The sequence below is a fragment of the Rhincodon typus genome, chromosome 3 (assembly GCF_021869965.1).
Source record: "Rhincodon typus isolate 14 chromosome 3, sRhiTyp1.1, whole genome shotgun sequence".
In the NCBI taxonomy this organism is placed as follows: Eukaryota; Metazoa; Chordata; class Chondrichthyes; order Orectolobiformes; family Rhincodontidae; genus Rhincodon; species Rhincodon typus.
The window spans coordinates 9262422-9288958 of record NC_063334.1 but is presented as its reverse complement, the minus strand read 5'-3'; the positions used below and the strand labels follow the sequence as shown (position 1 = coordinate 9288958).

At 41.5% G+C, this 26537-nt stretch overlaps 1 protein-coding gene across 1 annotated transcript in view; it reads left to right on the top strand.

The window, feature by feature from the left end:
• Nucleotides 1-26537, top strand: part of LOC109920043 (A disintegrin and metalloproteinase with thrombospondin motifs 19-like) — a 412216-nt gene that overhangs the window by 257578 nt on the left and 128101 nt on the right. Inside the window, exons 14-16 of the mRNA XM_048619810.1 lie at nt 486-499; nt 2541-2609; nt 5728-5848. Coding sequence (XP_048475767.1) covers nt 486-499; nt 2541-2609; nt 5728-5848 — 204 coding nt within the window. The remainder of the gene's footprint in view (nt 1-485; nt 500-2540; nt 2610-5727; nt 5849-26537) is intronic.

The following is a 26537-nucleotide window of genomic DNA, read 5'->3' as shown; positions in this document are numbered from 1 at the left end:
CCATCCCCGCCTCTTCGACCTGTTTGTTTCCTCTCCACCTATCCTCTCCTCTATCCCTCTTCTATCCGCCTCCCACTCTCTCCCTATTTATTTCAAAACCCCCTTCCCCTCCCCCTTTTCTGATGAAGGGTCTAGGCCCGAAACGTCAGCCTCTCTGCTCCTATGATGCTGCTTGGCCTGCTGTGTTCATCCAGCCCTGCACCTTGTTGTCCTGAATTTTATTGCCTCTTTTTAATTATCTGTGAGAAGGTGGTGAACAAGCTTACTGAACAATTGCAATCCATGTAGTGAAATTACTCCAAGAAAGCTGCTGTGAATGGTATTCCAGGAATTTGACCACCCACAGTGAAGGAATGGTGATAAATTTACAAGACATGAATCTGTGTGATTTAGAGGAAACTTCCAAATGATTGTGAGCTCCCTATCCCTGTGGTGGAGGTCACAGGTTTGAGACAGGCTCTCAGGCTTCTTGACTTCTGTTGTAGATCCATTCAACCAGGCAAGAATTCCATTACACTCTTGACTTTTGCCTTTTAAATGTTGGGCAGTCTTTGGGAAGTTATAAGATGAATTACTCACCACAAAATACCCAGTCTCAGGCCTGCATGTGATATTGATGACTGGTGTAGTTAAGTTTCCAAATAATGGTAACCCACAAGATGTTGTAGGGTGACTTTGTGATGATAATACTGCTGATGGGCAACTAGATCTTATTTTGTTGTTGGGAATGGTCATTTCCTGACTGTTTTGTGATCTAAATTTTACTTTAGACTTATCGGTCAGGCTTGGATATTATCCAGAACTTCTCGCATGGAGTTGCAAGTCATGCTGAACATTTACAATGATTGTGACCTGGAAGGAAAAGCTGTAGCAATATTTGTAGTTACTATAAAATGCTTGGGAAATATAATTGTTTTTAAAATATGTCTGAAAGAATTTTTAAGGGTTGAGAATTGAAGGGGTCAATTGTTAGCTTTGGATAGGAAGAAATTCTAGTCCATGGGATCTGGTAATTCTTGACCTGGAATCAGTACAAAGAGAAGGGAAGATTAAAAATGTAAAGGTTGTTTGGCAAAAACAAAAAGGTATGGGAGAGATGAAAAAAAGGGGTTCATGTGGATTCACTTTATTACAGTTGATAGCAGATCAGAACTGGGAATGTTCTAAAAGAAGTGCACCAAAAAAAGGAAGACAACATGTTCAGAAAGGTTTTTGTATTGAGGCTGCATCTTACATTGAATCAGCTCAATCCTTAAAGGAAAAGGAGTGGAAATTAGCTTCAAAGGACTGTGAGACTGGAACTGGGCCTGTAGGTGGATTAGGCTGCCAACTAATGCTATAAACTGTTCTTTATTGTATCTACTAAATCTTGTAGAATTTATCATTTCTGTTGGCTGTGATATGCATGTTAATTCATGTTTAATTTGCATTGATTCTTATTTATGTCAAAGTAAACGTACAAGAAGTGAAATTTTGTTGGTAATCTGGTAAATTTTGTTGACTCTATGTTGACTCTGACTCCAGCATCTGCAGTTCTTGCTATCTCCAGGTGAAGGTGAGGGCAGGATAGAAATTGGAAACAAAATTGATCATTTTTTTCCAATTCTGCAAGAGAGAGGGAAGCAGCACCGATGATGTCATCAATGTACAGGAGAAAGAGTCATGAGTGGCGAATCAAGAACTAACTGTAGATTAAACTTCTTCCCTGTACAAAGGGTTATCTTGGTGAGTGAGTAAGTTGGAATGTTGTAACAAATTGTTATAGAGCAGATTGACAGAGGCTTGGCCTATGTGTTACTTTTCTCCACACAGTACCCTCACTGAAATGTTACACCTTGGACCTTTATCCTTTCACTTTTTCCTTCCCCCTGTCTTGGCTAGTATCAAGCTTTCAATTCTTTTTTCCTTTTGCAAGCCTTTTGCATTTTAAAATTCTCAATAAAAGAACAACTACATTATAATTACAAGTTAAACTTAATAGTAAAATAGCCTCTGATTTTCTCTCTTGTTTTGGTCCGGAAAAGGTCTTTGTGTAAAATGATAAATGCTAGGGTACATCTTGAAAAGCCACAAAATAGCAAACTTTTGAAGTTTGGAAGTATTTGAAACTGTTAACAGATGATGTCATATAGATAATAGCAGAACTAAATAAAATGTTCAGTGTGTTAGGGACAATTAGATTAAAGTTTAGCAGATAATATTACTTCCTCTTAGTACGGTAGATGATCTGAGATAAATGCATGACATTACCAAAAATAAATGGTGTGTAAATGGAGTACATTGAACAACAGTGCTTCATAAGAAAAGACATTTTGTTCATTGCTTTAACCTGTGTCATATATAGCATGTTTCAACAAGGTGATGAGGAAGGATTATACAGGTAACAGTATTGAAATTTCTTAAGTACTGTCATAGAATCTACATTCTTATTCAGTCATGTAAGTCAGGTATGCTTTAAAGTACAAACTTCAACTCAGAATTTGCAATGAAAGTTTCAGAACATTTTTCTATGACTGTAAATTGAATGTTATAATTTACAGGACCTTTACATTGGTACAGAGATTAAGCGTATGTTTATAATGCAGCCACAGGCCAAAGTTTATCAGAAAGTGAGTGAGTGGAGCTGTGCATATTGTCTGCTCCCACTTGGTCCCAGTTTCTTGTTTCAATTCCATGATGGCTGACCAATGAACAGCTGGCATCTCAGCAGCAGAGATTTGCTGAGCAGGCTCGGAGGCAGTGATGGGTGCAAATTCAACAGCAGATCAAATCTCAACTCTGCAGTCCTGCCACATCTAGTTGTGGATGGTAGATGACAACTAAACAACCCACTGGAGAAAGTTCTGTGGATATCCTCATCATCAATAGTGGGAGAGCCCAGTTCTTCAGTAAAAATGACAATGTCAAAGCTTTGCAACAGTCTTCATCTAAAAGTACCAAGTGGATGTGTAAAGATCAGGTAGAGGTCCCAACCTCTATGTGCAACTTGGCAAGGACACTGGAAGAGTTCATCCAGACCACATGTGCTGTGATCACCCTCTTCTGAACATGTACCATGCTCGATTGAGAGATTGATGATTCTACTGAAGAATCTGATCCAATGCAAGAGATTTGAGATAGGTTTTTTAGACCTGTAACCCCTTCAATGACCACAGGTAGACATTGTCAGTACAAGAGGGAGCCAAGGCAACAGCTGTCTTCACTAGTTCCTCATTCACCACTCCAGCAAGCAGGGGCAGCCAATTGGTTTACACCTTGGTGGATGAACAGCAGCTGCCTACATTTGAGGTCTTCGCTCCAGACACTTCCGATGGTGATTGATTGCTCCTCACCTCTGCCAGTTTCACCCGCATTGTAGAATGCTGAACTGGCAGAGGAGGTTCGGAATAATCTGGATGAAGGAACTGAGGGCATTGTTGCTATGCTTGCAGATGACACAAAGATAGGTGGAGGAACAAGTAGTGTGGAGGGGATTAGGAGGCTCCTCTTGTCTTCTTACTACCCAGCCTCTACTGGTCACCTTGTGGCCATGATCAATGTCTTGTTCTTTCTCTGGGTCATTAATGGACTCATCAACTGGGCATGCAATGTGGATCCTCCATGTCTTCACCCACAAGCTTTCTCTGCATTGCCAATATATACCGCACAAGCCAATGATAATGATCCAGAATACACAATCTGGGGCATACTGCAATATGCCAGCAAAGTGGTTGAATTAATAATATTTCAAGTTGGATAGACTGAGGGTTCTCTCTCTGGTTGCACTGGATGCAGGGCTCATATTGTATCTCTCTCTTTGCTTGAGAACATGGATGGCTGATAGACATCATAGGCCACATCATTAATGGATGGCCCTTATCTCCTGTTGACAGTCCTTTAAAATCAAAACATTTACAGCTGATGGATTAAACATTTACAAAAAAACTCTTATTAATGGTGATAAACACATTTTCATTTACATCAATAAAGCTGCAACAAGTTACTTCTCTTAAGTCAAAGAATATTTTTCAATGCAAGGTGTAATGACTGTAACAAGGTCAGCCAGGTGGACCTCATAGAAAATGGGTATTCTGATTAGGGCTGTTAATCTGGTCCAATCAGGGAGCCCTGGCTGACAGTTATAAACAGGAGTGTTAGAGGTTCCGCTCACTCTGAGAGCTGGCTCTGAGGGTGTTGGACCAGTGTCAAGGACATTCCACGTGTAAATAAAGGGCGACTTGATGATGGGATGCTGGCCTCTGTGGAGTTATTTCATAAGGAAACAAAGGAAAATATTCCCATTGTAAAGCATTGCTTTTTGTACTGCTTTATGCAAAAGTTTAAAATTGTAATTAAGGTCAAAATCAGTTGACACCAGGTTATAGTCCAATAGGTTTATTTGAAAGTACAAACTAAACAAATAAATTGCAGCAGAAACTTGAACAATTACTTTGTTTTGGAAAGCTAATGCATTTTAAGTGCCATTTGCTCTCAGATTGCCAATGGCACCAAAAGGGGAATCCTTTACCCAAGGTGCCTAGCTATCTCTATTCCCTTTATGAGCAGGATTTGCATTTTGTTGCACATAAATAGACTTTGGTTTGTTGTTTGAACAATTAATGTTTGTGCAGGTTTCATCCTACCCTTGCAGTTGATTATTGTGAGACATACAATGCAATGCACATTCTTAAAGCGCAGTCTGGAAGCAGAATCTAGAGGCCGTGGGAGCCATTTCTCCAGACATGACCTTTGCCAAAACTGGTTGCTGCCAATAGAGTAAAAAGTCTCACAGCTTGCAAGCTTGAGTTCTTCAGGATTTTAGAAATAGGAAGGTGTATAGTGCAAGACTAATTATCATAAATCTGGGCAAAGCTCCCACAAAATACTTGTCAGTTTGAGCAAATATATTACAGCTTGGGCTTTGGGAAGGACTAGGAAGTTGGCATCCCTTTCCCCAGGTTCACTTCACAGCTGAAGGAAGCATGCAGCATCATGATAAACATAAAGGTCTGATCACCCCACCAACCAGATGCATGACAACAAAACCATAGTTGTCTATTTCTTTTACAATTAATTTTCCACAGGATCTGGGTGTCACTGGATGGGCCAGCATTTATTTCCCATCTCTAATTGCCCTTACGATGGTCCAATGGTAGTGAGCCACTGGCCTGAACACTGTCTGCAGCCTGTATTGAGTAGATAACATCACAATGCTGGTAGGAAGGGAATTTGCAAATTTTGAGCATGGAAATACAAGAAATGTGGAGGAGGTTCCAAACCAGGTTGGTATGTGGCTTGGAGGAGAACTTGCAAGTGTGGTTTCACCAGTCATCTGCTGCCCTTGCCCTTCTTGATGATTGAACTTGAGGCTGGATGGAGCATTGGTGAGTTCTTGGAGCACATATTGTAGATGGTACACACTGCTGCCACTGTGAGTCAGTGATGTCGGGAGTGAATTTTAATGTGGATGGGGTCCCAGTCAAGTGGGATGCTTTGTCCTGAATGATGTTAAGTTTCTCGAGTGTTGTTAGAGCTGCACACAACCTGGCAAGTGGGAAATATTCCATCACATTCCTAACTTGTATCTTATAGGTGGTGGATGGCATTTTTAATTATTTGCCCAATTGGCCTAACTGGTCATCAATGTTTAGTTCATCCTTAAATATTCTCAACAAACTAATATGTAATGACCTTAATAAAACAATTGAAGGTAATTCAGTAAAAAATATCTTGTTTAATTTTCCACAGAAAATTGGCTGTGATGGCATGTTAGATTCCTCAGCCAGAGAAGATCATTGTGGAGTGTGCAATGGGAATGGAAAATCATGTAAAGTTATAAAAGGAGACTTTAATCACACAAGAGGGGCAGGTACGTTGTTTTGTTCTGTGAATGTAACTTTTTTTGTAGACTATCGAATGACATGCTGCTGCTGTGAATATACATTATGTACAAGATCTCTGTGCAAGTATTGTAGCAAATTCTGAAACTGTGTATCATCAGTAGACTGTCAATTTTCCACATCTCAAACACAAATAACAACAGCCTGCATTTCTATAAAGCCTCTCTAATAGTAAAATGACCCAAGGGGCTTCACAGGAGTGTAACTGCGAAAAAGTGACACCATCCAAAAAAAAGGAACATTAAACAAGTGGTCAGATGAGTGTCATAAAAAAGACAGAGTCAGGGAGGAAAAAGGAGAAAACTCAGTAGCTCAGAAAGCATGGCCAGTGAAGATGAGAAGCAGGCAGTAAGGAGGCAGGTATTGGAGGAATGTACAGTTCTCAGAGGGTAGAAGAGGTTACTGAGATAAAAATGGGCAAAGCTCTGAAGAAATTTGAACACTAGGATGAGAATTTTAAAAGCAAGGCTATAACTGATGATGTAGAAAGATGAGCACTGGGGGGCTGGGAGAGCAGGGCTAGTGTGAGTTAGGATATGGGCAGCAGAAGTTTGAAGAAGCTAAAGTATATAGAGGGTGGTAGGTGGTAACCAGGTGCGGGAGCGTTGGCAAAGTTAAGTGTGAGGGCAGCAGGGGCAGATCTGTGGGTTTCAAAAGCTAATGGGCTGATGCAGAACAGAGGTGAATCATGGTAAAAAGGGAGAAGTTGACAAACTCTATGATGGAGAAAATAGGAAGCTCATAGATCTAGACTCTGAGGTTGTGTGACCTAATCCAAAGGTATGCAAGTTAGGTGGAATGGTCATGCTAAATTGCCCATAATGTTTAGGGATTTGAAAGTTAGGTGCATTAGCCATGAGGAATGCAGGGTTACAGGGATGGGGTAGAGGTGCGTCTAGGTGGGATGCTGTTCAGAGGGTTGGTGTGGACTTGTTGAGCTGAATGACCTGTTTCCACACTGTAGGGATTCTAAAAAATTCTAATGTTTTTAGCCCAAGACATAGTTCCAATGGTAGATGCTGCTCTTAACAGTATATCTGAAATATGCATCTGCTTCCCTTGCTTGTAACATCCAGATTATATCTCTTTAAGTGGAGTAACATTTTTTGCAGATGCTTTTGATCAGATAACAGCAGCTTGTTATCAGACTCAACAATCACTTTGCCTCTTCCAGGTCTGTATTGATGAAAATGTCCTCAAGCAATGTCAAGGGCCAAGTGCTCTTCTCAATCTGAGCCTTCTATTTGTGCTGGCACTGTGAATGCAGGTGAAACCAGTTGAGTTTGCTGCAGCAGGGTTGCTCCAAGACCAGTCTCACTGGTGTCACACTGCAGGTTGGCTTCTTCATTTACAGCGGTATTTCAGCCCTGACATCTACATCACTAGTTGCTAGTTTTAGTGAAAGCTGTTTCTAATTCTGAACCGCTGCATGTTGTTGGCCATGATTTGATGTAATAGTTCACACTCCAATGACAGGGTGGGCAACAATGTTACCCAATAGTTAACAAATCCAACAGATCATAACACAGCTTTTACATCTGTTTATCGCTGCATCACTACTACAGCTCTCACCACTATGGGAGAGACAGGACTTCGGGCATCCTTATTTACAATTTTTCTTGTTCGACTTCAGGTTTGCCTGGTGACATCTGTCAAGCAGTCACAGTAGATTTTGATTGTAATCAGCAATGGCTTTGTCCATTGTGTTTCCATATTCAAAAACTAGCAGACCATCCACTACAGCCTGCAATCAAGGAAGATCTCTAACCTTCTCATGTTATTTGTACTGATACACTTTGGACCAGTGGAAATGCCAACTGCTATGCACAATCTTATGTACTTGGTGAAGAGCATCCAAAATGTGGTTAAAAGGTTATTTCTTTAATCTATCCATACTTGGATGTAAATATACTTTACATCTTGAATGGTAAAGATTTTTGCCTTTGCAATTTGAGCCAAAAATTCTTTCAGTGTTTGGCATAGGGTAATGAGACGTATTTAAGGCTTTATTTATATTCTACATGTCCACTCATACGCTCAGCTTTCCCTGTTGTTACCCTACGACCATGCTGTTAATTCACTCTGTAGGAGTTGTCACTTTCTTGATTGCTCTGTTTGTTTTCCAGTTCTTCTCTCTTGTCTTTCAGGCTGGCCTCAGCAGATGCTGAACTGGTCTTGCATGAGATGATATTCTCCTTCAAGACATCCTAACCCTGTGAACATATCTTTGTACTTATCTTCAATGTGTTCTGTAGTCGATGATTTATTTTGCTACGATATGTTGCAGATCCCTTTTGGCATGTTGAAGGCTACCAGCCCATTTTAGACTTTGCTGTGGCTGAGATGAGTGACATTTGGTTGCCATCTATGATCTGGAACTGAAGAACCTACTTCATGTTATTGCAATGGGCTCAGGGTGGGGGGGGCGGGGTGGGGGGGAGGTGGGTGTGGGGGAGGTGGTGGTGATGGTAGCTTTGCCTTAACAAAGTTCCTGTGAAGTTCAAGTTATTGAATTGTCTTTCATTGACGAGTGTTTAATGCTTTACTTTTCCAAACAGGTTTAACTTGACATTCTATTTGAATTATATGACACTTCTGATTTACGCAACTTCTCACAAAGCACGAATCAGGTTCTCCAGGGCCATTGTTTAATGAGTACCTCAAGTTCATTGCTTCATGTCATGCTTTTCATTTGCAACGTGCTGTCAAAATGATGGCTTGTTATGATTTTTAGCTGAAATGCTGTGGGCTGCTGTAATAATGGATAAAATGCTAGGTCATAGAAACTATTAGATTAGATTCAATAATTACTTGATAGTTGACATTTCAAATATTGCAGCACTTATCCTCCTGTATTTGTTAATGTGGATTGCTACATTTCACAAAACAGGTATTTTTACTTGCAAAAGAACATACTTTATTAAACTGTAAAAGTCACTAGTAAAGATTTTGGGACAGATTGTTCTGCTCTGAAGCACAGCAATTACAGGAAATATGGGTGCAAGGAATGTGTACCTGGAAGGAAACCTGCCTTATCCATTTCAGTTATTATGCCTAGAAAATCTCCTCCAGTATATTTTTGCAATATACTACTTTTTAATCTGAATCAAATTTCTTTTTATAACATTGGTGCTAAACCTTGAATTAATAAGTAATCCAGGCTAATTTTACCCACTATCTTTGTACAATGTGAAGCAGGTTTGAATGTAAGTATGAAAGTGGTAGTGTGACTCAAGTTGGGGTGAGGAAATTTAGGAGTGGATTGAAATTGTGCAGAATGAGATAGCCTCTGGCACGTCATCTCACATTATTGATAACACGTTTCGAAATCCCAGGCATCGCAATATTTGGAAGTACCTGGGTGATTGGATGGACTCCTTAGGAAGGTCTTAAACTTAATATGGAATCTTTTTAAAGGTCAGAGAAAGGGAGTACTGTCATTCAGGTTCATTAAAGTTGATTGATTTCTGTACCAATGTTCTGCACACCAGTGCAAATGTGCAAGAAAAATCACCACATCCTGGCTGTGGAAATTGGACGTACACTGTGACACCATCCAACATGATCTTTATGCTGGCAGTGTTGGATTGCACTCTATACAGGTATTAGTCTGTGACCATTCATAATACAATATAAGCCTCACAAAATGTGAAACAACAAATTGCATTTGAACCCCCCAAAAGCCAGTAGCTGAGAATTGTTGCTAAAATTTTCAGAATCAAACCTGACTCCATTGCCACTACAAACCCATTGCCATGTTTAACGGAACAGAGTAGGGGCATGCAGCCAACATGTCTTCAGGAGGTGGCTTGGTACTTAATTATTTGAATGAAGCTGGCAGCCTCCAACTTGTTTAATGTAGAGTGGTTATTTCCCAGGTCTCTGGAAACCCCGGACCCCAGTGGAGATGATGGAAGCAAAAACTCAGTAGGTCTGGCAGCATCTGTGGAGAAAGAAACAGAGCAAACGTTTCAGTCCAGTGACTCTTTTTCAGAGCTCATTGAGGGAGATGAGGGAAATGTCAGGGAAATGGTCAGTATTTTTACAGCATGGCTTATGGGCCAGGTCCACCAAATGTACCCTCTTTCTTTGATTCCAACCCTGCCCACCCCTATCAGACAATCTCCTCCTATCACACAAAGGCCACCTTGTGTCAGGGGTCAGTCCTACCCTGTATTCTGGGGTCAGGCACATCATGCTCTGGTGTCAACAAATCAGAATGCTCCATGAGGTTGAACTGCAGCCTGACCTTCCCGGATCAGAATAACCTGCTGCTGGAGGTGGGAATCAAAACTCCTTCCATGTTTCTGGTAACAGCTGCAGGCTGCCTACCTCTTCCTCCTTCCTGCTCCAGTGTCTTCCTCATTCAACTGGAAATCACAATTGTCAGTCAGACCAGTTCATAGGAAAATCTGGACCCAGCCACCTCTCCCTATTCCCAAACCCCTCACCCCAGAGCAACCTCCAAAACCCTCTGCCGCCAGTTTCAGGATCTATGATGCAGTTATTCTAAAGTGTAGGTCGATTGTTGTCTTGTTTGGTAATATTAGCATCCCTTTGTAGTGCTGTGTATCTGTTTCAGTGGTTTGTTTTGGGAGACCATTTTATATAAATAAATATTTAATAATCTAATTAATTTAAAACTTTCAATTAGATACTTCATTCAAAACAGGGCCTTTTTTGGTAAAACAAGGATCCTCTTTCTATTTTATTGGAGGCAGGGTAGCTGATATCTCAATGATGTTAGTGATAAGCATGTTATTGTTACGTTAACAGAATTGTTTTAAAATAAATGCTTCACAATATGTCAAGGAAATGTAGAAAGGAATTTGAGCAATTTTTTGTTGTAGCACTCCTCAGGGAAAGATCAATGGTGTTGATATTCACCTGTCAACATCTAAAATGTAGGCAACCAGCAAATGAAAACAGGGCAGGGGGAGGGAAGGAAAGGGACAACGTTTCAACTACCCCCATGGATGCCAAGGTCTTCGTGATGTAATTCCTAGACAGGCCCTGTAAAGACACCAACCTGGAAGGTTGCTTAAGTATGCAAATTATGCCAGTTGTAGGGCCCTGTTTGCAATCTCCCGGAACAATTGGATAGAGCATGACCCTGTACTTACTGAATGTATTTGTATTAGCCATTGTACAGCCCAACCAGGTGGTTCTTCGTAGTTCAAAAGGGAAATGATTCTGTTGTTGTGGGAACAGGAGAATAACACTGCCATTCATTGTGAGGCCCATTTCATCATAACTACGTCATCAACTCCCCTTCCCAGCTGATAAACCAGTGAGCTGAGCATAAGATTCAGCCAAAGATTCTTTGGACCAAAGTTGACTTTGACTTCATCGTCAACCCATTTTGGGTGAAAGAGTCTATTACTTCAAGTGACTGGGAGTGGCTTACTCAACCTCAACCTTTACTGGACCTCAGGAAGAAATGGTGAGAAAGAAAGTAGAAAATGGTTAGAGTGCAGAAAGGAAACCGAAAAGCTTTTCAAAATGGTCATGGAGATAGAAAGTGAGTGATATTTTCTGAGAACTTAGGACTGGATTTTTGGGCTGCACCAAGATTGGGAATGAGGGAGACAAAACATCACAAAGATATGACAGTGATTAGTGTGTCAGTTTTCCCACACTATTCCCAGCACCAACTGCGTTCACCTTCCTTCACTCATCACTCTCTTCTCAAGGGCAGTTAGGAAGGAGCAATAAATGCAAGTGGGTGTTGAGAGTTTCACAGGGGGCACAGGCTGCATACAATGCCTAGGGACACACCAAGTGAAGTGAGATTGGTACACAGTGGGCACTCACTCATTGCTGCCCTGAGGAATTTCACCAGAGCCACAAAAGCTGCAGGGGTGTAGAAGAAGCTTGGCCAGTATGATGCGGGATACTCTGTTGCCAGGATGGTGAGACACCACACCACCTCCCAAATGCTGCCAGTGCACTGACTGCGCATTCTAACTTTTGTAGCCATAGGGCAATCACTGCATTGGCAGTGTAAGGGATCTTGCCATCCTGGCATCGCTGCAGCAGAAGACCAAGGGTCAAGGCTGTGAGGATCCATCCTCCAATAACCAAGTTTAAAGGTGGCAGTATCTGGCAGTGATGATGAGGAGCAACCTGATTCACAGAAAAGACCAAGCCCTGATCATCACGATGGCAGAGCAAAGGAATGAGAGGCTGGGAGAACCCTGAGAATGTAACTGCTCCATAGGATCTACTGGTAAGGAGGAAGCAACCTGGAAATGACCAAACCTCAGGTTCGGAGGAAACTGTGTTCCTGCGGTAAGTGGTTTTAGATATCTGAGCTCTTGTTGACAATACTGTGCCTCCCAACACTTCTCCTTCCTAATATACAGATGGTTCCTGCCCACAACAGAAGCTCTTGCCACGTATGCACTCACTCTCCTGCTGCTGCCATGCCTCCTCCATCGTTCAGCCCAGGCTTCCACAGATCTTCACATCACCCTCCACAATTACTAAGTGGTTCCAATCGGGCAGGGCTGTACCTGTCCTTCCCCTTTTTTGGAGTACTTGCCACTTCTAACTCTAGAATGTCCTCCTACATGCTAGTGTTGTGCTCCTTCTGCAGTGATGCAATTTCTTGCTGAGGCAACTTCTGAAGCTTTTACAGGAGCTCTAACAATGCCATCAATGCTACCTCCTCACTAGGACATGGATAGAGTAACACATCACGCATCTGAACACTAAAGCTGGTGTGATAGAGTTCCGGTTAGCCTTCCAAAACCCTCTTCTTTTTAAATTCTTTCAGGGGATGTGGGCATTGCTGCCTGGATAAGCATTTATTGCCCATCCCGAATTAAGACTCAACCACCTTCGTTGTGAGTCTAGAGTCACATGTAGACCAGACCAGGTAAGGATTGTTATGCCCGAGCTGTCATATCCAGGAAGTGCGCAGCCTGAAATATCGAATCACTTACTAATGTTGAGATGCCCATCTGACCAGAGGTTTTGCCCTCACGATGGAGTGCTATTTGATTTTGTGCACAAATTCATACCACCAAAGGCCATTAGTGAACCAGATAGTTTTTTTTTCTGACAATTATTCATGGTCATTGTCGTTTGCTTGAAAATGCTCATTAATGTCCTTCAAGGAAGGAAATTTGCTATCCTCACCTGGTCTGGCCTACTTGTGACTTCAGACCCACAGATCCACCCTCAATTGCTGTCTGAAATGGCATAGCAAGCCTTTCAGTTGTACCAATCGCTACAAAGTCTCAAAGAAACGAAACCAGATGGACCACTTGGCATCGACCTAGGCACCAGAAAAGACAACAGCAGAAACAGCCCTGTCGACCCTGCAAAGTCCTCTTCACTAACATCTGGGGGTTAGTGCCAAAACTGGGAGAACTGTCTCACAGACTAGTCAAGCAATAGCCTGACGTAGTTATACTCACAGAATCATACTTTACAGACAATGACCCAGACACCGTCATCACCATCCCTGGATATGTCCTGTCTCACCGGCAGGACAGACCCAGCAGAGGGGGTGGCACAGTGGTGTACAGTCGGGAGGGTGTTGCCATGGGAGTCCTCAACATTGACTCCGGACCCCATGAAGTCTCATGGCTTCAGGTTAAACATGGGCAAGGAAACCTCCTGCTGATTACCACATACAGTCCTCCCTCAGCTGATGAATCAGTACTCCTCAATGTTGAACAGCACTTGGAGGAAGCACTGAGGATAGCAAGGGCACAAAATGTACTCTCGGGTGGGGGATTTCAATGTCAACCACCAAGAGTGGCTCAGCAGCATTACTACTGGTCAGGTCCTAAAGGACATAGCTGCTAGACTGGGTCTGCAGCAGGTGGTAAGGGAACCAACAAGAGGGAAAATCATACTTGACCTCATCCTTACTAATCTGCCAGCTGCAGTTGCATCTGTCCATGAGAGTATCGGTAAGAGTGACCATCGCACAGTCCTTGTGGAGACGAAGTCCCGTCTTCACATTGAGAACAACCTCCATCGTGTTGTGTGGCACTATCACTGTGCTAAATGGGACAGACTTCGCACAGATCTAGCAACTCAAGACTGGGCATCCATGAGGCACTGTGGGCCATCAACAGCAGCAGAATTGTATTCCAGCGCAATCTGTAACCTCATGGCCCGGCATATCCCCCACTCAACCATCACCATCAGCAATAACCTGCTCAATGATGACCAGGTTGGGTTCCACCAGGGTCACTCAGCCTCTGGTCTCATTTCAGCCTTGGTTCAAACATGGATAAAAAAGCTGAATTCTAGAGGTGGACAGCCCTTGATGTCAAGGCTGCATTCGACCAAGTGTGGCATCATGGAGCCATGGCAAAGCTGGAATCAATGGGTATCAGGGGACAAACTCTCCGGTGGTTGGAGTCATACCTGACACATGGAAAGATGGCTGTGGTTGTTGGAGGTCAATCATCTCAGCTCCAGGACGTCTCTGCAGGAGTTCCTCAGGGTAGTGTCCTAGGCCCAACCATCTTCAGCTGCTTCATCAATGACCTTCCCTTCATCATAAGGTCAGAAGTGAAGATGTTCACCAATAATTGCGCAATGTTCAGCGCTATTCGCGGCTCCTCAGATACTGAAGCAATCCAAACTGGATCTGGACAATATCCACACTTGGGCTGACAAGTGGGAAATAACATATGCATCACACAAATACCAGGCTGTGATCATTTCCAATAAGAACATAGAACAGAGAACAGTACAGCACAGTACAGGCCCTTCAGCCCACAATGTTGTACCGACCTATTATCCTCCTAAGATCAAGCTACCTTGCATACCCTACATTTTACTATCCTCCATGTGCCTATCCAAGAGTTGCTTCAAAGTCTCTAAAGTATCTGACTGTGGAGGCTGAGTGAGAGAAGGTGAGGTGCTCCAGCTGCACAGGAAGGTTCCAGGCATAACATATGGTCATGGAGACTTTGTAAGTTTACCATGATTGACAGGGATGATTTAATTCAGTTCAGCTCAGCCCCTCTGAGCCAGGATGAAGGATGTAGTCTGGATGTCAGTCTGAGGTGCCTAAGCTATCACATCCAGAAAGTGCACAGCCTGAAATATCTAATCACGTACCAATGATGAAGGTATACATCTGAGCAGAGCTTGTGCCCTCACAATGGAGAGAAACTTGATTTTGTTCAATAACTCATACCACTTTCCTTGTTCTTTGAGCAATAAAAATAGTGTCATGTATGTGGCTTCAAATGTTAATTTTCATAAAGTGTAAAGAAATGGACATTGTTCTTAATGACAGTGTGAAGGCATTCCTGGGACTCACTCAGTGCACCATACAATGTGACAGTCTCTGCAATAGCTCTCTCGTAAACCCTGTGATCTCAGAGGAGGTGGAAACATGTCATCCACTTGTCTTTTCTGCTGGCCAAGGTAAATATAAAGGTCATCCTCATCCTGGAGATACCCATAGGGGCATCTCAAGAGGCTTCTGTACTGCACCATACTCGATGCTGCTGCACAGAGGTTCCCACTATCAGAAGAGCCAACCACACCGATGACAATAGTGGCAGCCATGAGCGGGAGCAGCCTTATCCTTGCTGAGACAACCTCAGCCCATGCCTGGTTCATGGGCTATCTGCTGGGAACATTATCTGGGATGTCTGCTCCAAGCATCTCTCCATCACCAGTGTAATTAATGGCTCCAGACTACACATTGTAACATGCCAGCTGTGAAAACAGTGCATAGTTCCTGCATGCACACCAAGTTTCTCCATGAGGGATATTACCATATCTAACTCTGGAATATCCTCCTGCATTCTCGTGATGTGTTCCTTTTTGAGTGATGTAATTTGTAAATGCATTTGAGATCTCATGGAGGTGAGTGTGTCTGTGCTGATAGACAGTATGTTTGTAAGGTGTGACAGTGCCATTTTTGTTTGGAGCTTCTCTGCTTGGGCTCTGTGTGGGAGGGAGGTGGTGTCCTTGGATGGATGGATGGATGGATGGATGGATGGATTTGTGGGAACCACTTTAAGAGATAATAAGTGGAAGGCTTAGAGACCAGCTTTTACAGTGTTGAGACTTCCTGATGCAAGTCGATGTTTGACATGCTGTAAGATGGGGGTAGAGTGCACATGGAGTAGTGTATGTGCAGAGATCAATGGATGAAATGACAAAGGTAGCGAGGCAAGGCCACAGAAGGATTTGAACACAAAGAAGAACATTACAGTCATTAACAATTGCTATATTGGTTTTATGGAGCTCGAGGATTATAAGCAATTGCCAGTGTATTGTGAAGATTTTGTTATGTACACGTTGACATCAGTTAGATCCTTGAATCCACACTGTGCTCCCCGTCCCACCCCCATCTCTTCTCTCAAACCCTAGGCCCAAACCCTGTTTGTCAGTGCATTTTAAAACCTGTTTCAGGACCTATCTCATTAAACCTGGTGATCACTGAGCTTGGGGTGAAATAAATTCAAAGCCATCATAATTCCGCTGCATTTCCTTCCAGCCTCCATCAGGAAGTAGTCGAAAAGCAAAGAGCTTATACTGGAAGCTATACATATAGAATGAAATTGATTGTAAAAGACAACTGGAAAAGGTCACAAATACTGTAATTAAAATGTCACAGTTCCCACAAACCTTTTTGCTCTTGCAGTATTTTTCAATATTGCAGCATGAGCTGATAGTTATATTCGAAGGTATGTGTGTTTTTGCAAGCATAAAGTGCTTCCTCTGCCCTCCTACATTCGAAGTTAAACTTTTATAGAATTTTACAACATGCTTCATCAAATGTGGAGGAATTGTACTCAACTTTTTCACAAAGAAATTTTTGCTCAGTCAGTGCCATCTCTTTTTGTTAATCTATAAATTCTCAATTGTTCTTTGCCACACCATGGCCAAGCATTTTTTTTCACTTTCACAGCCAACAATGTCACTGTTTTAAGACCATCAGACCTCGGAGTCGAATTAGGCTATTTGACCCATTGAGGCTGCTTTGCTATTCGATCATGATTATTATGTTTCTCAACCCCATTCTCCTGCTTCTCCCCATAGCCCTTTATCTCCTTAACTAATCAAGAATCTATTGATTTCTGTCTTAAGTATACTTAATGCCTCGGTCTATACAGCCCTCTGTGGCAGTGAGTTCCACAGATTCACCACCCTCTGGCTGAAGAAATTCCTCCTCATCTCAGTTCTAAAGGGTCGTCGCTCCAGTCTGAGGCTGTGCCCTCAGGTTCCAGCCTCTCTTACTAGTGGAAATGTCTTCTCCACGTCCACTCTATGCAGGCCTCTCAGTATTCTGTAAGTTTCAGTACCCCCATCAGGGTCCTGATGAAGGGTGTAAACCTGAAACATCGACTTTCCTGCTCCTCTAATGCGGCCTCACCTGCTGTGTTCCTCCAGCTCCACGCTATGTTCCTCCAGCTCCTCATTGTGTTGACTCTGACTCCAGCATCTGCAGTTCTTGCTATCTCCAAGATCCCTCCATCATCCTTCTAAACTCCGTTGAATACAGACCCAGAGATCTCAACCACTCTATTTTCCTAGCAGACTTGCATTTTCACCTTCTACAAACTGGAACATAGAACAGTACAGGCCCTTCGGCCCACGATGTTGTGCCGATCTATTATCCTACTAAGATCAAACTACCCTGCATATCCTGCATTTTACTATCCTCCATGTGCCTATCCAAGAATCGCTTAAAAGTCTCTAAAGTATCTGATTCCACTACCACTGCCGGCAGCGCATTCCACACGCCCACCACTCTCTGTGTGAAGAACCTACCACTGACATCTCCCCTATACCTTCTTCCAATCACCTTAGAATTATGCCCCCTCGTAATAGTTATTTCCGCTCTGGGAAAATGTCTCTGGGTATCCACTCTATCTATGCCTCTCATCATCTTGTACATTTCTATCAAGTCACCTCTCATCCTTCTTTGCTCCAATGAAAAAAGCCCTTACTCCCTCAACCTTTCCTCATAAGACCTGCCCTCCAGTCCAGGCAGCATCCTGGTAAATCTCCTCTGCACTCTTCTCTAAAGTTTCCACATCCTTCCTATAATGAGGTGACCAGAACTGAACACAATATTCCAAGTGTGGTCTAACCAGAGTTTTATAGAGCTGCAGCATAACCTCACGGCTCTTAAACTCAATTTCCCTGCCAATGAAAGCCAATACACCACACGCCTTCTTTACAACCCTATCAACTTGGGTAGCAACTTTGGGGGATCTATGGATGTGGACCCCAAGATCCCTTTAAAACTTGAGCTCAGTTTTGCTGCCCATAGTCTCAACTCCTCCCAGTTCCCGTTCTCCTTACATTAGGGCTTACTGATCTACATTGGGTGCCAGTGCCAAAGCCTTGTTTTTACAATTCTGATTCTCACGTTAACATTGCTTTGCCCCTCTTCCAACCTTCGACAAACTCTTGCCATCTTATCCTTCTTCCTGCACCTCATTATTGGCAGCCATGCCTTTAGCTGTATTTGCATAAGCTCTGAGCTTCTCTCTCTCCCTCTGCACCTGTCTACCCCTTCTCTCCCCCTTTTGGTGTAAACCCCTTAAAATCTATCATCATAGAACATAGAACATAGAACAAAAGGACAGTACAGCACAGTACAGGCCCTTTGGCCCACGATGTTGTGCTGAACTTTTACCCTAATCCTAAGATCTATCTAACCTCCACTCCTACCTTATACTATCATCTATATGCCTATCTAATAGCCGCTTAAATGCCCCTAATGAGGCCAACTCTACTACCCTCACCGGCAATGCATTCCATGCCCCTACCACTCTCTGAGTAAAGAACCTGCCTCTGACGTCTCCCCTATATCTACCTCCACTCACTTTAAAACTATGCCCCCTCGTAATAGCTACCGCCACCCTAGGAAAAAGTCTCTGGCTGTCTACAGTATCGAAAATGTTTCTTTCTCTAGCTTGCCATCTGTTTTTAACGCTGGGATGTTGCTGTGAAGTACTTTGGGACATTGCAGGATCTAAAAATGCTGATATTCCCCTTTTAAAATGCATTCTAATTGTGTATTTTTGTTTTAGCATGAAGATTCCTGATGCTACCATTTTCTTTACACTGCAGTTACTGACTGTGCTTAGTTTTTCCAAACCAGGCAAACTTTGCTCTTTCCCTCCTGACTCCTCAGCATTTTCCATCACATGCCCCTTCAATCCCTTCCAGTCACAGCTTCCTCCCCATTTATAGTGAGGGTTGTGGTGGCAGTTAAGCAGTAGGGAGTTAACAAGCACTATTTTACCTATTGTACTGTAAATTTATTATTGCTTATATCAAAACCATTGTACTAACCACCAACAGACACTTCTGTATACTTTCAACTTTAAGTGATAACTCTTGTTTCTCAGCAGATTTCATTCTCATTTCTGTCAAGAGCACTTTACTACAACAGCTAACAATTTCAAATCTAACAATGCTTTCATTCCCAGTAGTGGTTACTTTTCAAATAACTCATGTTTGCATTATGCACTGAGGTGGCATTTATTCTGCTGGGAAAGTAGCAGTAAGGATCAGGCTCATATACACAGTTGTTATAATCTGAAATCTATCCCAGCCAGACAGCAGTAGTGAAACATCCCATCTGTGTTACATTATGAGGCACATACCCGAAAGATTAATTTCTTACTGAGACCTGAAGGTTAGATTGCACAAGGTCCATTTAATCATGATTTGACTGGTTTGTTGTAATATATCATTGGAAATTTTAATTGATTAGCATACACTTTCAATATCCAAACCATTTAGTATTTAATGAATGGTCTGCCCATTTGCTACCACAAAAATTCAAGAAGGGTTAGTGAAGCTTGTTATAGCACAAATATCCAATCAGCTTATTGAACTGAGTTTCTGAGTGTACTTGCCAATACTCGGTTTCCCATCAGAAAACACATAACAAGGTTAGGTCAAGTTGCTAAACTGTAATTTTTACACTAAAACCCTTTATAGTCCTGAACCAACTTGCCCCAAATTTCTCATACTATTATCAAAACCTACTACTTATCTCCCACCTGCTGCTAGCCACATCTCACTTCCCTTTCTGACCCTGACCCTCACCAACTCCCTCCTTGATCCTCATGTTCACCAACATGCTCTTCCTGACTGTTGTGCTCATCAACTCCAACCCTGACCCTGCACCCTTACATTCATATAGTACATAGAAGTGCATTGATTAAATCAATGCTCACCACAGCTACATCATATCTGCATTTGCTTAGAAGACTTACACAATATAAACAATTTAAGCAGTGGAAATGATGGCACATGTGGTTCCTTCATCTTTGAACTGAGATGTAACACCTAATAATTGCCAAGTGTTTGCACAAAATCACTGAAACCATAAGCCATAGGAGCAGAATTAGGCCATTCAGCCCTTTGAGTCTGCTACGACATTCAATCATGGCTGATACAATTCTCAAACTCATTCTCCTGCTTGCTCCCTGTCACCCTTGATCCCCTTACTCATCAAGAACCTATCAATCTCTGTCTTAAAGTCACTCAATGAATTGGACTGTACAGCTTTTTGCAGCATTGAGTTCCACAGATTCACTACCCTCTGGCTGAAGTGATTCTTCCTCATCTCAGTTCTAAAGGGTCGTCCCTTCACTCTGAGGCTGTGCCCTCAGGTCCTAGTTTGTCCTGCTCGTGAAAATATCTTCTCCACATCCACTCTATCCAGCTCTCTCAGTATTCTGTAAGTTTCAATCAGACCCCCCTCATCCTTCTAAACTCCATGGAGTACAGACTCACAGTCCTCAACCACTCCTCATTTGACAAGTCCCTCATCCCTAAGATCATTATTGTAAACCTCCTCTGGATCCTCTCCAATACCAACACATCACGGGGCCCAAAACTGTTCATAATATTTCAAACTGTTCCCCTCCACCTATCTTTATATCATCTGCAAACCTGTTCAAGCATTTGTCTTTATACGTTATTTCCCATGACAAATAATTAAAACTTATCTCTCGTTATCATTCCTAAAAACTCAAGTCTCTGATATTTTGTCAGAATTTGTCTATCACAGTTAATACATGGAGGTTAAAGCGCAAAGGAAGACATTTTAAATAGAGCTGCTTGATTGACTCGCTGAAAAAACAATGCTTGTGTGTTAATGTTCTATTTTTACAGTGCTTCCTTCAGAATTTTCAATAACATTATTTATTTACACAGGTGCTTGTTTGGAAAACAGTTCTTCTAGAGCTCAAACTGATGAAAATTTATAACTACATGTAAAAAATTGCAGTAAATTTTCCAGTGTGCCAGAGTGGTTTGTCTGTACTTTTTTATAAAACAAGCTAGAATTAGAAATCAGTATATGGTTTTATGGATAAACATAAATCTATCAAAAGCTTTTGTTTTTTCACAAGAACTGAAAAATATATCGAAAGCTACTTATTTTGCATCTTAACAGAATTCCACAGCATAATATTTTTAGCGTGTTCTCATTCAGCAAAGCATTGAATAAAACAAGATCTTTTGGTTGTAAACATGAATTTTTGTTCATCAGAGTGATTGATTGTTTTTTTATATTGGGAAGCAGAATGGATTTGTGAGTATATTCGCATGTAGCATTTAACATACACAAAGTCAGTTGACACTGCTACCTGGTCTAGAATCACATGGAGAGAACTTAGACTTACATCAGGACATTTCCACCATAATTGTGACATTTTCTAGTTGTAACAAGCAACAAACTATTTATAAATTAAGTTAAGGGACCGTTTATGAAAATAAAAAGTTTATTCCTGGTCTATGACCAATTAAACGCTCAAGTTTCTGGTAGGTACTTGCAGCTACCCATGCATGCTGACCCCTGGTGTCAGTTGTTTTGCTTTACACGTTTGATAAACTTCATTTACAGGACTGTTTGATGGACTTCTGTAAAATTCAATCGCAGGATGTTTGCACAGAACTTCAAAGAAAGTGGAGCTTCCCTATCATCAATTCCCCTTTTGTTTAAGTCTCCAAAATGTTGGTGATCTATATCAAATTCCAACTGAAAGTAAATCCTGTCATGATGGCACCTGCAAAGCAACTATGTACTAATTACCAGTTTCCACATTACAACGTCGATTTAATTTTCAGAGGGATCTACAGTTCGACTGAACTGTGTTCACCTTTGCCTCAGGGTATATGCAGACAGGCCGTCTATCAAAGTTACTGAGAATGCTTCCCATAATTTCAAGTTTCAAAGGTGAAGAGTGAAGCCTATTTCAGAAAATGGAGATTTTGACCAAAAACTGCCAAAAACTATTGTTCCAGCCTTCCTCTGGAATAGTCCAAAGGCCAGTGTGATGATACTATGGTTTTAAGAGGTGTATTTGGTCCTTTTCTTTTATGAAGAGATTGAAACAGAGGTGCTAAGAGTGCTCCAAAGCCAATAAAGTAAGCAGCTTGTGCGGCCTTGGGTTATTTTTCCTAAACTTAGAACAATAGAAGCAGCCTGAAGGATGGGTTCAAGCTCTCATAGAACCAGGATTTTTAGTTTCAATTTTTCAGTATGTTTAACTGCAAACATGACTAACTACAATCAGTAACTGACACAAGTGCTGAAATCCTAGGGAAAAATATTGCCAACCCTCAACTGTTGAGGATAGGCCAGGAAAGTTGTGGGCATTTTCTCCATATATGCAACATGAGCGCTCAAGTTGTTACAGTGACCTCAAAGTCAGATCTTTAACATGTACTGTATTCAGTCTTGATTCATTCCTCGTGCCGTATACTCGATTGCAAAGCCTAAGTTGAAGTCATTGAATGGATGTTAACATCAAAGTATAACTGCTTCCCGAGCTATGCAAATCTAAAAGAAAAGGGTAATAAAGAATAAATCTCAGAGCTGGATCTTAGAGGGGTGTCAGTGATGTGGGATTTGGTGAAATGTTTGGTAGAATCGGGGTGATGAGTGCAGAGAGGTCTATCTCGATGTTGGGATCAACTCATTCCACTGTTTTTGCTTTTCATAGCAGTATCGGGTGATGCCAATTGACAGTATTGCTTGTTAAACACACTTGTAATGCCACAACTTGCCTCATTAATATTCAGACTCACAGCTGGCCAAACTTGCCAAACAAGCCAGGAATCAGGAAAACTCAGCAAGGAAACCAGAGTATCATGTACCTGTTAGATTCATCTTGCCACTTACTCTGAATGACAACAAGTAACATCATCTCAGGATGAGATACATGGGCAGCAGCGAAGCACACTCCTCCTCCGTAGACATTGGCAGCTGGAACTAGCCAACCTAGAAATCATCCTGACATTTCCAACACACACTGGCAGTGTACTGTAGAATGCAGTAACTGGATGCATCACAGCTGGTATGGCAACTGCCCTACCCAAGGCCGCAAGAAATTACAGAGAGTCGTGAACACAGCCCAGTCCATCATAAAAACCAGCCTTCCATCCATTCACTCAGACTACACTTCTCGCTGCCTCAGGAAAGCAGCCAACATAATCAAACAACCCCTCCCACTCCAGTTACACTCTCTTCCACCCTCTTCTATCAGGAAGAAGATACAATTAAGAGCAACTTCTTCCCCTGATAACAGCTGTTGCCAGACTTATGAACGGACCTCTCATATACTAGAGTTGATCTCTCTCTGCACCTTCTCTATAGCTGTAACACTATATTCTGCATTCTTTCCTACCACCCTGATATACTCATGTAAGGTATGATTTATCTGGATAGCATGCAAAACAATACTTCTTCGTGCATCTCAGTACATGTGACAATAATAAATCAAATCAAATCAAAATAAATCAAATGAAGGACCGCAGATTTGAATTGTAGAGTGACCTCTCTACAAAGGGGAACTGCCTATCTCACCTGCTGCCTTCAAGGATCTATAGACATAAACACCAAGGTCTCTATGATCCTTTGTACTTCCTGGGTCCTACCATTCAATGTGTACTCCTTTGCTTGTTAAGCTTCCCAAAATACAGCATTTATCACATTTCAGGATCAAATTCCATTTGCCATTGTTCAGCCCATCTGACCAGCCCAAGTATATTGTTCTGTAGTCTAAGGCTTTCCTCCTTGCTACTTAGCACATCGCTAAATTTCTTATCATCTGTGAACTCACTGATCATACCTCCAACAGTCATATCTAGATCATTAATCATCAACCTTCAAGGCACCCAGCACCGAACCCTGTGGTAGACCATTGGATAAAGGCTTCCAGTCACAAAAATACACTTCAACTATCACCCTCTGCTTCCTGCCACTAAGCTAATTTTGGATCTGATGGGTTCTTAGCTTCTTAACAGGTGTACAATATGTGACTTTGTTAGAAGTATAACTGAAGTCCATGTAGAGTACATGGAGTTAAAGAATGAGGGATAAAAAGCTTAACTGGTCATTACTGACATGGAAAATACCACCTATAAGCACATGATACTTTGAATGTCCTTCCAGCAGGTGAGAGAGCTCTGCATGCCCAGCATATGTTGTATACATTTCTTTAGCCAAATTCAACATTAGGATCTAATACACTTTCTGAACAAGGAATGACAAGTCATCAGGAGTGGAAGATCATATCCACACATTCATCCTTTGACCTTTCACTCAAAGACTAGCCACAACAAGCCCACATTTCCCCAAAGCTTCCCCCTTAACCAATAACCCAGGAACTGATTTCCAGGGTCTCGCTACACTCTGTAAAAGGAAGTTTCTTTCACTGTCTTATTTAAATCTCATTTAATCTTGTAACTATAACTACTCATTCTAGGCCCCTCAACAACCTGAAACAAAACTGTTTTTAACTAAGTTGCCCCACTGTTTCTAAATTTTAAATGCATGCCATAACAATCAGTCATTTACCTCCATTTCTATTTTTGTGGCAGATGGATTACTAAAAACTTGGGATGCAATGAGAAATTATGTTTACGTCCAAACACCACCATCTGAGATTAAAGTTGATGCAGTTAATCCATAGTCACAAGTGGTCCTGGCACCAAGCACAAAATCTAAATAGAAATGTTGCAATGCATCTGTGCCTAATTTCCAATAATTATGCCTGCTTTCTTCCCATAAATGAGGAAAATCATCCCTGAGGTCTATTGTAAAACCTATTGGTCAAAGGAATGGAATAAAAGAAATTGACTGGGAAGTGCTGCTGAAAGACATCTCAGTCAAGGAAAATTGGACATGTTTAAAATTATAATTTTTTGTATATTTGAAATAAATATGTGTCCAAGAAAAATAAGTGTAAACTAAGTGAGCAATCCTCAAGTTTGATAAATTGAATGTTTCAAATGGAAATAATTGCAAAACAAAATTACGGAGAGATTGCAAGGAGAAATTTGACAATTTCTTTTTAGAAATGGGGTAAAAGGCATATTAAAGATGCACAAAGAATTCAAGAAGTGTGAGATTACTAGCTGTTCATAAACATTAAATAAGTTGCTAAAAATATGGGCAAAACTGTTAGATTAGTTGAAGTGTTGGTACCGATTCTGTTCAAACAGCTTAATTGCTATTATCTGAAGAATTCTCTGAAGAAGGGTCTAGGCCCGAAACATCAGCTTTCCTGCTCCTCTGATGCTGCTTGGCCTGCTGTGTTCATCCAGCTCTACACCTTGCTATCTCAATTGCTATTATCATTTAGTTAACACTGCATTTACACTGAATGGGGAGCCTGTGGAATTCTCTGCAACAGAAAGCAGTTGAGACATGAACATTGAGTATTTTCAAGAAGGTGTTTGATATAGTTCTTAGGGCTAAAGGGGATCAAATGGCATGGGGAGAAATTGGGAACAGGGTATTGAGTTGGCTGATCAGCCATGATCATAGTGAATGGCGGAGCAGGCTTGAAGGGCCAAATGGCCTACTCCTCCTATTTTCAGTGTTTTGATCTTGCACTCTCCTACCTTTATAGCATATGGGAATTAATATTTAAAATGGTAAACTTTCAGTAACATGTTTTACACATTTGTATTTCATAATACATTTATGTAATAGGTGTTCACGATTGTTGTTTAGTAGATAAGTATGTTAATTAGAGATAATATGCTATAAATTGTGGGTTACTTGTCAGCATTATTTGTACTCCATCAAGTTTTAGTTTGATATGTTTATACAATTATAAAATTTGGCTTATTTAGATTTATATATAGCAAGACATATTAAAACATGTTTTGATTAATGCTGTATTTGATTCAGAATATTGTGAGTTCACGCCTCACTCTGAGTCTTGAGCCTGTAATCTAAGTTAACATTTCCAGTGCTAATGCAGTGGTGGAGCATTGACAGAGTGTGGTGCTTCAACTGAGCTATTAACTCAAGGTATCATCTGCCAACTTAACTGGACTTAAAAGATGTCTTGACTCTTGTATAAAAATAAAGGGGAGTTCACTGTGGTGTCCTAAACACACTGATCCAACATTAAAAGCTCACAGAATCACAGAATTATTACAGTGCAGAATGATACCATTCAGCAACAAGTTTATTCCTTTGTGCCAAAGATAGTAGGAACTGCAGATGCTGGAGAATCCGAGACAACAAGATGCAGGGCTGGATGAACACAGCAGGCCAAGCAGCATCATAGGAGCAGAGAGGCTGACGTTTCGGGCCTAGACTCTTCATCAGAAAATCTCCTTTCTATATATCACTGCATATTATTTCTATCCAAGTCATCATCTGATGTCCTTGTG